Source organism: Eptatretus burgeri, chromosome 5, assembly GCF_056783735.1.
Source record: "Eptatretus burgeri isolate ZD-2024b chromosome 5, Ebu_testis_v1, whole genome shotgun sequence".
Taxonomy (NCBI): domain Eukaryota; kingdom Metazoa; phylum Chordata; class Myxini; order Myxiniformes; family Myxinidae; genus Eptatretus; species Eptatretus burgeri.
In genome coordinates, this window is record NC_140965.1 from 62,274,915 (window position 1) to 62,289,362 (window position 14,448).

The 14,448-nt window shown below is 45.1% G+C and overlaps 1 protein-coding gene across 10 annotated transcripts in view; it reads left to right on the forward strand.

Moving 5' to 3' along the window:
* GBF1 (golgi brefeldin A resistant guanine nucleotide exchange factor 1) overlaps positions 1 to 14,448 on the forward strand; it is a 432,716-nt gene that overhangs the window by 23,544 nt on the left and 394,724 nt on the right. For 9 of the 10 annotated variants that reach the window (XM_085882025.1, XM_085882027.1, XM_085882026.1 and 6 more), the window contains exon 2: positions 7,039 to 7,146. In XM_085882025.1, coding sequence (XP_085738151.1) covers positions 7,042 to 7,146 — 105 coding nt within the window. In that variant the 5' untranslated portion in view covers positions 7,039 to 7,041. Of the gene's footprint in view, positions 1 to 7,038; positions 7,147 to 14,448 lie in introns of those variants that run through there. The other variant, XM_085882034.1, reaches the window with a different exon arrangement.

Sequence of the window (14,448 nt, forward strand, 5' to 3'; positions counted from 1 at the left end):
AAGACGGAGATGAAAGAAAAAAGACTGCTTCAAAGCAAAAAAAAAACCACAGCACAATGGAAGAAGGACTTGCTTGGTCTGTGAGAAAAGCAACAGGAGGTTTCAAAACTACTGCGTGTCATGAGTCGCCCAGCACGACCTTTGTGTGAGGTGTTGTACAGATTGACCCTTGAGTACGCCTTCTCTGAGCTTATCGTGATCAAGGCATAATCTTATCTTGATATGGTTATCACATGGGCATAATGTTTTTGTACTTAAGGAGCGATTCCGATAAAACGGTCATGGTTGTATGCACATCAGAATTAACATAGAATATGCAGCCTTCCAATCCCTCACCCACTGGAAAAGACAAACCTGACAATGAAGTAAAATGTGGGTGCCATCATTCTGTATATCAGTAAAGTGGTACTGATATTAAAGGGATAATTTACAAAAAAAGCAGAATATTAATTATAAAAAAGGCTTAAGCCTTTTTTAGCTCCGCTGCATGACCTGTTGGTAGCTCCTCTTGAGCAATCCCACCTTAAGAGTCGGCACATTATCTCTTGCTTGATCACTTTGCCAGGGTTCGTGGAAATGTGTGCTCCGCACTGGTCCAGAAGAACGTCTGTCACACACCAACCCCGACTGCAAATGCAGCGACAGGCAGACAACGAGGTTTAGTGAAGAGAGGGCGGAGCAGAGAGGCGGAGAAGTGGGCAGGCAAATAGGCGGAGACAGTACGAGGCAGGCTTGAGAGAGGGCGGACGGCTTCGCAATCCGCATTTTATAAGCCCCGGGCAAAGGATAGGGCGACGAACTGAAGCGATGTCATCGGAATCGTGCCTTTAAATTAGGTCCTGGCCCTGCCCTGTCAGGCTCCTGGGGCCGGAAGTGGCCTCACTCGCACATCTGGCGCGACATGGCCCGGAGCCTTAGACTGAACTCCCGGGCCGTGTTCTGGCGACTGGACGAGGGTCGTGTCGGTCCCACATGCCCGTTCGGGGAACCCCTGGTGAGCTGTGGTTGGTGCTGTTAACATGCTTGGCCGGTCCCCACGCCGCGCGATCCGAATGGCCTGGGCCGTGCAGCACGGCCGTGTGGTGGCAAATTGCATCAACGTGGAGGCGTGGGGTGATTTTTTTTGGTGTGCGGGAGATGTTGGTGGTTGAGGTGATGAGCAAAAGTGGAGCAAGGTGAGACGCCGTTGTAAATCGGCACGCAAATTCGAATGAAAGGGCATGCCATGCGCATCCTGTACAGTGTTGGTGGTGAGTCGAATAGGGTGGCTGCCTGGGTGTGGTGCCTGCTTCGATTTGTATCATGGATAAAAGGAAAGGGTTGGAATGAAAATCAGGATTGAATGGAAGATAGAGATATAATTAGACCTTGCGAGAAGACCCATGCAACGCACATCTTCCCATTAACCTATTAGACAAGAGAGGAAGGTCTGACTGCATGAAGACAAACAAAATAACTGCCTGGGGATCGGGGATCACTGTATGTTGGGTGCCATTTCCTTAGAGGCATGCAGTTTTGCAGAACCGCCATGACAGTGGGGAGAACAAGTATTTGATACACTGCCGATTTTGCAGGTTTTCCCACTTACAAAGCACGTAGAGGTCTGTAGTTTTTATCATCGGTACACTTCAACTGTGAAAGATGGAATCTGAAACAAAAATCCTGAAAATCACATTGTATGATTTTTAAATAATTAATTTGCATTTTATTGCATGAAATAAGTATTTGATACATCAGAAAAACAGAACTTAATATTTGGTACAGAAACCTTTGTTTGCAATTACAGAGATCAGACGTTTCCTATAGTTCTTAACCAGGTTTGCACAGACTGCAGCAGGGATTTTGGCCCACTCCTCCATACAGATCTTCTCCAGATCCTTCATGTTTCTGGGCTGTCACTGGGCAACACAGACTTTCAGCTCCCTCCAAAGATTTTCTATTGGGTTCAGGTCTGAAGACTGGCTCAGCCACTCCAGGACCTTGAGATGCTTCTTACGGAGCCACTCCTTAGTTGCCCTGGCTGTGTGTTTCGGATCGTTGTCATGCTGGAAGACCCAGCCACGCCCCATCTTCAATGCTCTTGTTGAGGGAAGGAGGTTGTTGGCCAAGATCTCGCGATACATGGGCCCCATCCATCCTCCCCTCAATACAGTGCAGTCGTCCTGTCCCCTTTGCAGAAATGCATCCCCAAAGAAGCGATTCCGATAAAAGGGATACAGTGAGCGTCATGTTGGTTCCATCCTTAAAATTTCAAAGACTGCGGTTGATAAGAACAAGGTCAAGCAGCAGACATTGGGGACAACAAAGCTACAGACTGGCAGAGGGCGAAAACAACTTTCCACTGACCGGGATGACCACCAAATAATTCGAATGTCACTCAACAACCGTAGGATGACATCAACTGACCTACAAAAAGAATGGCAAATGGCAGCTGGGGTGAAGTGCACGGCGAGGACGGTTCGAAACAGGCTCCTCGGGGCAGGGCTGAAGTCGTGCAAAGCTAGAAAAAAGCCCTTCATCAATGAGAAGCAAAGAAGAGCCAGACTGAGGTTTGCAAAAGACCATAAAGATTGGACCGTAGAGGACTGGAGTAAGGTCATCTTCTCTGATGAGTCCAATTTTCAGCTTTGCCCAACACCTGGTTCATTTAATGGTTAGACGGAGACCTGGAGAGGCCTACAAGCCACAGTGTCTCGCACCCACTGTGAAATTTGGTGGAGAATCGGTGATTATCTGGGGGTGCTTCAGCAAGGCTAGAATCGGGAAGATTTGTCTTTGTGAAGGACTCATGAATTGAGCCACGTACAAGGTTGTCCTGGAAGAACACTTGCTTTCTTGTGCTCTGACAATGTTCCCCAACTCTGAGGATTGGTTTTTCCAGCAGGACAATGTTCCATGCCACACAGCCAGGTCAATCAAGGTGTGGATGGAGGACCATCAGATCAAGACCCTGTCATGGGCAGCCCAATCTCCAGACCTGAACCCCATTGAAAACCTCTGGAATGTGATCAAGAGGAAGATGGATGGTCACAAGCCATCAAACAAAGCCAAGCTGCTTGAATTTTTGCGCCAGGAGTGGCATAAAGTCACCCAACAACAATGTGAAAGACTAGTGGAGAGCATGCCAAGATGCATGAAAGCTGTGATCGGAAATCAGGGTTATTCCACAAAATATTTATTTCTGAACTCTTCCCAAGTTGAAACATTAGTATTGTGTTGTTTAAAAATGAATATGAACTTGTTTTGTTTGTATTATTTGAGGTCTGAAAACACTGAATCTTTGTTGTTATTTTGACCAGTTGTCATTATCTGCAAATATATGCTCTAAATGACTATTTTTATTCGGAATTTGGGAGAAATGTCAGTAGTTTATAGAATAAAACAAAAATGTTCATTTTACTCAAACACATACCTATAAATAGTAAAACCAGAAAAACTGATAATTTTGCAGTGGTCTTTAAATTTTTTCCAGAGCTGTATATATAATATGAATGCAGTCCTTCCAATCAAAAGTAAAAAAAAAAAAAAAAAAATACACCCGTGCGGGAGTGACTGTCATCTCTGCGAGAAACCAGACTAATTGCATAAAACCTTTTATGTAGATTGCGCATTTAGCACATCTATTCGACTGTTCGATATTCGAGCATTGCATATTTTCAGTTTTGACTGTCAAAGATACGTGCCATTTGCAACTCCATGAAGCAGTTTTCGCAAAATTCAAAGTCACGTGACATGTACGTATTCGAAGATATCGGTATTCTTTTGAATGGACATGAAAGACAAGGTCAGCTGCTATGCAATGACACCATTCACTAACTTTTACCATGCCCAGTGGAGAATATATTGCCTCCTGAAGATAGGGCAGTTTTTGCAAACTATGAAGTCACGTGACACGAAAACGAAAGCGAAATTCGAAAATCCGTCCCGACCAAATTTAGATATTGTCCCATACATTCATGTGCCACAATCAAATTCAAGATCGCTTGAGAAATGTAGGAGATAGATTTTGAAAATCGTCATTTTCGCATTTTTTTGCCAACTTTGAAGTCACGTGACACGAAAACGAAAGCAAATATCGAAAATCCGGCCCGACCAAAATTTAGATATTGTCCCATAGATTCATATGCTGCAATCAAATTCAAGATCGCTTGAGAAATGGCGGAGGAGATAGAATTTGAAAATCGTCATTTTCACAACTTCAAAGGCCTCGTGACCTTGACCTTGACCTTCGGTGACCTTGAAAGTCATACCATCGTGTATGTCTCATCGACCTCTATCAGGATCACTAATGACCAGATCTTCCGCTTCAACTTCATTGTTGACGGACGGACAGACGGATCTAAGGACATCGACACCCATATTATTAGGTCATGCTCGAAGAGATGACCTTAAAAGCACAATCGACTCCACAAATTTGAGCAAAAAACAAGAACAGACCCGGTCTCAGGTGACGTTTCACCAGCTTCACAGACGGCTTCCTCAGGCAGAATAGACCGCGAGCCTCGGCATGTGTCCAGTTTTTATCCCCGCCGCGTGGCGGAAGGGGGATATTGTTGTCACCCAGGTCATCCGGCTGTCCGTCCGTCCGTCCGTCCGTCCATCCGGGCGTCAACATTTATAGCTGTGAGTGTGATAACTCCTAAACTGTTCGCCATATCGATTTGAAATTTGGGTCACACATGTACCACCTGAAAAGGAAGAACCCTATTGATTTTGGGCGTGGCCGGATCCAAGATGGCCGACTGGGTGGCCATCTTGAAAAAATTTTTGTAATCAATGGAAAATCGCTTATCTGATTTCAATTATTTTTGGTTACTACATTCCTCAACCCTGGGGTACTTTTTCGAGATGATGACCAAATGGTCTCTTGTTTCTAATTCACCTCTCTCATTATCTGGAATATGTATGACCTTTTTCATTCAATGGCGGGGGATTCCCCATCTCTGATGGTATATTTATTTCAATATGACCGCTCATTTCCAGGCATGTGTTAGTGCTCGAGATCAAATGGAGGAATGCGTTTTTAGGTCATCTCTACAGAGATGACCAAATAAAGCCGGACCAGACGTCCGTCCGTCCGTCAACAATTTTTCTTTCCGACCTTGGTGAAACTTAGTATGTGAGTAGGGGTCGATGAGTGTTGCACAACGATATAACTTTTGTCCGGGTTCAATGTCAGGGTCAAGGTCACGAGGTCACTTAAGTTATAAAAATCGCCATTTTCAAAACCTATCTTGTCTGCCATTATTCTACAAGATATTCGGCAACTGTTTATTGATTATGATAGTAAAAAATATTATCTTGTATCTAACGGACAGATTTTTGAATTTCCGTCCCGTTTGGCCGCCAGGTAACCTGGAAGATGGTCAAAAACACCTCCCGGTACAAAGAAAACTTTTTACTTCCGATCTTGATGAAATTTTGTTTGTGGGTAGAGGTCGATGAGTGATACCCAACGACATATTTTTTTCCGGATTTGAGGTCAGGGTCAAGGTCACGAGGTCACGAAAGTTGTGAAAGTCGCCATTTTCAAAACCTATCTTGTCTGTCATTTTAGGAGATATATGGCAACGGTTCATCGATTATGATAGTAAAAAACATTATAGAGATGACCGTCACCCCCACACGGGGGTAATTTTTAATTTTATTTTGCAAAAGCAAAATATGTCAAATCCCATCATCGATGGGGTGCTCTGCTCTTTTTTTGTTTTTACCTGCACGTGTTCTGGTGTTGTATTTGTGTGGGTTAGCACACGTGTGCGCTTGTTGTTGTTTTTGTGTTTCAGAGGCACGGACACGGCTGGTTTCGTGTCCGGGTTGGGCATGATGAGGTGTTGGTTGTGGTTCTCCTTGGGTGTTATTCACATGCAGATGTGGTGTTTGGGATTGAGTGTTGTTTGTTGTTCCCCTTATCCAGCTGTTTGCACCATCCAGTTTTTGCCATTTGTATCACAGGTGTGTAATGTGTGGGTATGTCCACCGTCTCCCCAGTTCGACCATGTTCACGGCTCTTCACGTGCCACACTTACAAAATCAACCTGTGTTGTTTGTTCGATGTAGTGTCTCGGACACGGGTCCCATCAGTCAAATTTGTGGCTAGATTGCAGGCAATGATATGCTATGGCTGACTGGGTCACCTGTTTAAGCCTAATTGCTCTGTCATGTTCATCTTGCCGTTGTTTTAAATTTCTTCGAGTTTCATCAATGTAGAATTGGTCACAGTCTTGCATGATGAATGGTAAACTACTCCAGATTTATCACCAGTTGGTGTTGGGTCCTTTAGTTTTGAAATCACATTACGGATGGTGCGTAGAGGCTTGGAGATGACGCCAGTACTTGTGCCACATACTATCCTGCCATTCCTTTCAGAAAGGCTTGGGTAGTATGGCAGTACACAGTGCTCAAGTGTGTCTGGCTATTTCTGTTCTATCCGTTTTGGTTCTTTCAAGGAGGGGAGTGTCCCTTTGCTGTACCATTTTTGAGGAGGACTCCTCTAACTAATCTTATTTCTTTAATTGCCTTTGCCTTGGATGATGCAAAGGTCCACGTTACACTGCATTTGTGAGAGATTGGGTTGCAGGAATTAAAATCCAGTAATCTGCTGGTGTTGGTTGCTTTCTCACAAAAAAGGTGATTTCGAGCCTTTTTGGCCTTGGATTCAAATTAGCGGAGTCAATCGAGTTTTTTTAGTTTTGGTGGGAAGCACCTTCTTTCAAAATGTGTAATCCCAACCACCCCAATCTTGTACAAAATATGCATCGACACACACACACACACACACACACACACACACACACACACACACACACACACACACACACACACACACACACACACACACACACACACACACACACACACACACACACACACACACACACACACACACACATCTGTAGGATGTACGTATTTCTTATTCTCGTAATCATGCAACATTTAAATCACTGAATGTTCGACTTTTGTTTGAGAAAGTGAGTGACTGTATTCTGTGAACATAAAAAAAAACTTTGTGTTCATTGTTGTTGGTGTTTTCTGCAGGTGATGGCTGCAGCGATTGATAAAAGAATCTACATTGTACAGGGAGAAATAACAACTTTGTCCAATGCCATAAAAAGGACATCCCGATGGAGTTCTCATACTGCTTTGGTAAATATTCTGTCCGGCTCTCTCAACTGATATAAAACATAATTACAAACTCTTCTCCTTATAATTGATGTTTGAATTACAGTACAGTACAAGGAATACTGTAGTTACAGTGGTGGCGTACTAAGTATACTGGATTAACATCTCAAAGGTTGTCAGTATCATTAATGAAGATTAGGAATAAGATCGGGGCCAGAACACTGCCTTGGGGTGCTCCATTCTGCCTTGACAGGGAGATGAGAAGAAAGGGTTCTGTTGAGATCCACATGTTAGCAACGACAGTGGAGGAAGTCAGCAATCCAAGATTGGAGTTGGCCTTGGATTCCATCGGCAGACAGTTTGGAGAACAAGGCAGGATGCCAGACGAGATTGAAAGCTTGAGATGTATCCATTGAGACGGCCCTATTCTCATGTCTGATACCAAGGGCTTCCATCCATTGTTGAGAGAGCATAAGCAACATGTTCAAGGTAGAGTGACCAGATCTGAATCCAAATTGATGATCTGAGTTGAGGCTGTTGGAGAAAAGGAATGATTTTGTTAACTGTAATGAGGAATTCCATGACCTTGCTGAGCTAATTGGTCTGTTGTTAAGGGGATCCATTTTTGCACCTTTTATGTAATGCTGTGATGTTTGCTGACTTCCAAGCAGATGGAAGATGACCTATCTGGTAAATGACAGTGAAAAGGGCAGAGAGAGGAAGTGCAAGAGCAGCAGAGCAGGTTTTTAGGACACGTGAGCTGATGCTCTCCGATCCAGTTGCAGAGTTAGAGTTGAAGGTTGTCAGAAACTTTTCCACCTTCTCAGGTGTAAAAAGACATCCAGAAGTAGTTGGGTGTGACTGAGAAAGGTGGGTATAGAGATGGAGGGGTTAGAGACACAAGATTTTGGAGCAAACACAGAATTGATGCATTCCGCCTTCTCACGAGCGGAGCCGGCTGTGGTGCCATTTGAAGTGATGTAAGGGATGGAAGGGGAAGAATACACCAGAGACAGACTTGAGGGAGACAATTTTGAACGCTCATTCTTGGAATTGGATGGTTGTTGTTTTCTGGCTCTCGTGAGAGGAGACACACTTGTTGCGGGCTTTGTGGAATGATCTGATGTTGCCTTCGGTTGAATTTGCCTTCCAGGAGGAGAATGGAAGTTGTTTAAGAGCAACTGCCTCACCACAGGATTTAGAGTGCCAAGAGCGGGAGGATGGATAAGATAACTGAAGACGAGATGAGATGAATCTGTGCACAAGAGAGACCAGTTTTCTGTTGAAGAATTCCCAGGCTGAATTGATATCAGGGGTGATAGGAGACCAATCCTGAAGTGTGATGGCTGCTGAGTTTGCCTGAGTGAACTGCCAGACTCGCTGGCACTGAGTCTGTTCTCTGAGAATGGCCACAGAGATGTTGACCTTCACAAGCACATAATCAGATGAACCATTTGGGGCAGAGGACAAGCAAGATGCATCGGTGGGGTAGTTGATCATTGCAAAATCCGGAAGGGAAGATTTGCCATTGGGAGAAATCCGGGTGGGAAAATTTTTGGATCGACTCAGTCTCATGGAGTCACAGAAGTCCTTTGCAGAAGTGTCATGATTGATGAGAGAGGTACCAACACCCAGCCAATTAGAATGGTGGTGATTTAAATTACCACATATGAGGAAGAGAGACTTGGGATGAGTGATTAAAAGTTGTTGGTCCATGTCGACATGTGTGTATATATATATATATATATATATATATATATATATATATATATATATATATATATATATATATATATATATATATATATATAATATATATCATCACTGGAGTCATCAGTGATGGAGATGGAGTCATCACTGTTGGGAGGACGGTACAACACACAGACAAACATGAGATGGGATTGGAGTGAAAGTCACAGCCAGAGGTACTCCTGCAGTTTTGGAGGTTTAAGAGCAGTACACGGAGAGTGAGAAATTGAGTTTTTGTTGTGCAGCACAGCTCCACTGCCAGGACTGGGTTCAGGTCTATTAAACCAGAGGAGACAATAGCCAGAGAGAGACACTGAGGAGTCAGGGATGTCCTTTGGGAGGAAGGAGTCTCTTAAACAGATGCTGTCTGGTTTATTGGCAGTGGCCTGGATTGAGAGATGTCAGGTTGGAATGGAGGCCCTAGATGTTTGAGGTCCATATAGTTATGGATGGGGGAGAGGAGCTGCTGATAAAACTTAGGGATGTGGAGAGGAGCAAGGAGAATGTGTGGGGCCTATGAAAACTGTAGGGGTGTGGGGAGGGGCGAAACCGGGAGGGGCAGGGGCGAGAAGTTTGAAGGGTGAGTCTTGGGGAGGGTGGGGGGTAAGCTGAGAGGGGGCAGGATGAAGTGGAAGTTGAGAGGTGGCTGGATGAGGGGCAAGCATATGCGGAGGATGGTACTGACATGGAGGGGTTTGACACCATTGATGGGTGTGAAGGGGAATTTTTTGTCATGCAACAGCCTTTGCAAAATTGACGCCTCAGGATTGAGGAAGTATTTTCAGAAGTAAGAAGACTGGTCACATCTGGTGCTAGTTTTGAAAAAAGTGAGATTTGGGCTTTAGCCTTGAGGCAGCGCCATAGTGAGGCCGAGGTGGGTGACTCAGGTGTGACAGTAAGATTGACTTGGGTAAAGGACATAAATGGAAGTTTGAAGAAGAGGTGACGTAGCAGTTGTGTACAAAGTAGGAAGACAAGTGGTAGCCGCTGCATCTGAAGGTCGAGTAAGGACAGATGGCATCGTCGGGGGGGGGGGGGGTAGGTATGCTGCTCCTGTGGGAGATATAGCATTGTGTTCGGAGGGAGTTTAATCTTCGAAAAGGGGATGGCTTCTGATTTTTCTCATCAATCTGTGCAGAAAATAAATGATTGGGATGATTGTCCCATGCCCCCCTGTCAATAATCCCTCCCCATAACCATTTTAAATATCATGGTCTGACATCAAAGTTGGCTGTCATTACTGCTTGCAATCCTGGTGCCTGTGCTGTGCTGCCATCTGTCGAGCCTACCTGCCAGTCCAGTAACTTTTGAGACATTACATTACTATGGACAGTGCCAGCCAGCAGTGGTAACTTTTCGACATCAAAGGGAGAGATGATGATTTTCCTCTGCATATGTGTTCTGATTCCATCTCACCCCTTTAGTGGAGGACCTGGCTTAGACATGTATGCACTAAATTTAGGAGAGGATAACTCAACTGCTTTAGGCTAATATGACCCCAAGGAACAACTTGGGATGTGTGCCAAAATCTCTATCCGGGACGAACAGCCCGAAAATGAACACGCCCTTTTAAAAATGACCACACCCTTTTTCATCGAAAGTGCTACTTCTGACATAGCTGTATCTTCTAAACCATTGGAGCTACAGATTTTCTGAGTTGCTCAAAATGTTCAGAATGGCCATGTTTATTTATTTATTTAGGGGGGTCATAGAAGAGTGTAAAATTTATAATTTGATATATTTTTTTGAGAAAATGGCTAAAAACCGTTTTATTTACCATACTTATTACCATACATACTGGAATTGACATATATTTATTAACTTAAACTTTCCGGACTTCGAGCAAAGTTAGATTTGTGTCATCGACTGGAGTTGAACTGACAATTTGGAATTTGAACAATACAAGGGATTTTTTAAAAAGAAAGAAAGCGAGCATTTGATTAATGTAAAGAAATTGTATTTTCAATCATTTACATACTATTATCAATGGAATGTTAACTTAAAATGTTGTTGTTCGTCTTTCGGCTGCTCCCGTTAGGGGTCGCCACAGCGGATCATCCGTTATGATCCGCATACTGATTTGGCATAGGTTTTACGCCGGATGCCCTTCCTGACGCAACACAGGGATAAGGATTGGCCTGTCGTTCCTGACCCTTCCTGACCTGTCGCCTCTTACGACACAGGGATAAGGATTGGGTTTCGCCATGATTCCGGGCTGCCCTACACCCTCTCGTAGCGCGGCCCAATGCAGAGCTCCCGTCCTCAAGCGATCCTCCAACCCAAGCCTCAGAGGAGCCAGATTACAGGAGCACGCCACTATGCCCGGTGGAATGTTAACTTAAAATGAAAAATAAAAAACAAAACTGATTACTTGAGTCGGCAGCAGTATCTCGAGAGCTTAAATGTTTCAAAGATCAGCAGGGAAATTGCCCTACCACGAACAATACAACTTTTAAAACCACATTAATACTGTTTATGTGTCACATAAACCAGGGTCAGGAACATGAAGAGTAACACAACAGAGTCCAGGTATGGGGATGATGAGCAGTGTTCATTCATTGATAGGGTTTTTACAACAATCACCTCCCTTGCATTTGCAGTACTTGCAACACTTGATCCCAGCTACCCTGCAGGAACACCCATTTTTGCGAGCACACTTGCCACATGTGCAGGGATTTGGCAGCCCTTTGGGTTTGGAGATCACAATCTCAGGGACTAATAAACTGCTCCTTCTTACAAATCCTGGGAATTCTTTCAAAGAAACTTGCTCTCCCTCATGCACAGATTTATCCCCTCTCGTGTTCAGTTGTCTTACCCTTCCTCCCGCCCTTGGTTTACTGAAGCTTGTGGCGAGGCAGTTGTCCTGAAACAACTTGCCTTTGCCTCATGGAAAGCAAACCCAACTGAGGGCAATCTCAGTTCTTTCCACAAAGCTCGGAACAAGTGTGTATCTACCCTCAGGAGAGCCAGAAAACAACATCTTTCTCATCTCAAGTCTGAACTCTCAAACCTCTCTCCCTCCTCAAAATCCTGGTGGCGTTTAATCAAATCTGTTTCTGGTGTATGTTCCCCCTCCATCCCCTCCCTTACCTCAAATGGCCGCACTGCTGATTCCACACGTGATAAAGCTGAATGTCTAAACTCGGTGTTTGCAGCTAAATCTTGTGTCCTAAACCCATCACTATCTCTACCCACTTTACCCAGTCGCACCCAACTGTCCCTGGACTCTGTATCCTTTTCTCCTGACAAGGTGGAGAGCTTGCTTTCAAACCTCGAGTCAGATTCTGCAACCGGTCCAGACGGCATCAGCCCACGTGTCCTCAAAGCCTGCTCTTCTGCTCTTGCTCACCCTCTCTCTGTTCTATTCACCCTCTCATTTTCCCAAGGTCATCTGCCATCTGCTTGGAAATCTGCTAACATCACTGCCCTGCATAAAAAAGGTGCAAAAACAGATCCCTGTAACTATAGACCAATCAGCCTTCTCCCAATCATCAGCAAGGTTATGGAATCCATCATCGCTTCAGACATGAAATCCTTCCTCTTCTCCAATGGCTTGATTTCCAATAATCAATTTGGTTTCAGACCAGGTCACTCTACCCTAGATATGCTGCTACTGCTCTCCCATCAATGGATGGAGGTCCTCAATGCCAGACAGGAAATCCGAGCCGTATCCCTGGACATATCACGTGCTTTTGACACAGTCTGGCACCCTGCCCTACTCACCAAACTCTCTTCCCATGGTATTCAAGGCCATCTCCACTCATGGCTCGCAGACTTCCTCTCCTGTCGCAGTCAACGTGTGGCCCTAAATGGAGTGCTTTCATCCCCTCTTCCTGTGCAGGCTGGAGTTCCTCAAGGTAGCGTTCTGGGCCCTGTTCTTTTTCTGGTTTTCATCAATGATTTCTCGGACTCTCTGGAAAATCCTCTATTTCTCTTTGCCGATGACTCCACCCTCTGCCGTACCATCTGTCATCCCTCAGACCGGCAAGCAGCAGCTTCTTCGCTCACTGCAGATCTGGATAAAATCACAAACTGGTCCAACACGTGGAACATGTCTTTCAATCCAGACAAATCTCACACTCTCACTATGTCTCTTCGAAAGGACCGTTTAGAAAACCCCCCCATCCACTTTCTCAACAATCCTCTGGAAGAAGTCTTTTCTTTCAAGCTTCTGGGTCTCACTATCTGCCATGACCTTTCCTGGGAAAGTCACATTTCCAACCTTGCCTCAAAAGCCAGTCGCCGACTGGGAATCCTCCGTCGTGCAAAGTCCTTCCTCGGCCCTCTTGAGCTCCTGACCACTTACAAAGCTTTTGTCCGTAGCCTGATGGAGTACTGCTCTCCCCTCTGGGCTGGTGCTCCTGCCTCCCACCTTTCTCGACTTCACGCTGTCGAAACCAGGGCTTTTAAGATCATTGGCATCTCCCGCAATGAAGCTGAGTCTTTGGGCCTCTCACTCAATCACCGCAGGTTGGTCGGTGGTCTTTCTGTCTTCTACCGACTCCTCTCCAGCCTTGCCCCCCTGCTCTCTCTGCGATTTGTCCCAACCACATTTCCACAGGGCGCTCAAGGTCCGCCAACAACCCCCTTCTGGTAAAACTACCAAAATCACGAATCACTGCTCATCTTCACTCTTTCATTCCTCTTTTTCCCGCCTTTGGAATAAACTTCCTCACTCTATTCTTTCCCATTCTTCCCTCCAGGCTTTCAAAACAGCTGTTCACCACCACCTCTTATCTTCCCCCATCCAAATCCTCGATCTTTTCTACCCCCGATAATCCACCCAAGCCCACTTCCTTCAATTCTCCTGCTTTCCTTCCTGAAAGTCCCTGTAATGTCCATCTTCTCCTCGCCATGTTCCCCGTCCCATCCCCATCCCTCTCCCTTCCACAGTTCACCTGTGTCTGTTCCCCAATGATTTGTCCCTTCCACTCCCGCCCCTCTTGTCTCATGCCTCCTTGCTGTGAGTTGTGTGTTAGCTCTCATACGAGCCTCGACCAAGGTATACAAAAAAAAAACCAAAAAAAAAACCCATAAGACTCGGCATTCATAATCAGGGTAGCATCTCTAAATGGGCCTTGGACCCGCAGCTGCTGTTGGTAATAGCCTCTATGGATACGTTTCCTTGCATTAGTTGAGGTGCAAGTAGTTCTCTCAAAGTCCATCTTGAGGGCATTGCTATCAAATGCAGTGAGGGGCAGGTCGTCAAATGTCTCCAGGTCTGTTGATGGTTTGAGACACTTGACCAAGAATGTCTCTGCCATCTGTATTGCACTTTCTGCTAACTGGGGATAGTCAAAATTCAGGATCAGAGAGGAATTTCCTGGTTTGCGGACACCATTCAAGGCTGCAAGTTTAGTTGATATCTTGCTGGTTGTATCACACCCAGTCAGCACATGGAGTGCTGGGAGACACTTTGTGAGCTCGTCTCCCAGTGCTATGCAGATATCGTGGAGTGGTAATATTAATGTTTTCACTCCTGAGTTGCGGACGAGCCAAAGCTCTTGGAGGCCAAGATCTCTCCAATTGACTGTGATGTGGTATAACAGGCACACAAAGACATCTGTGTCACCTGAT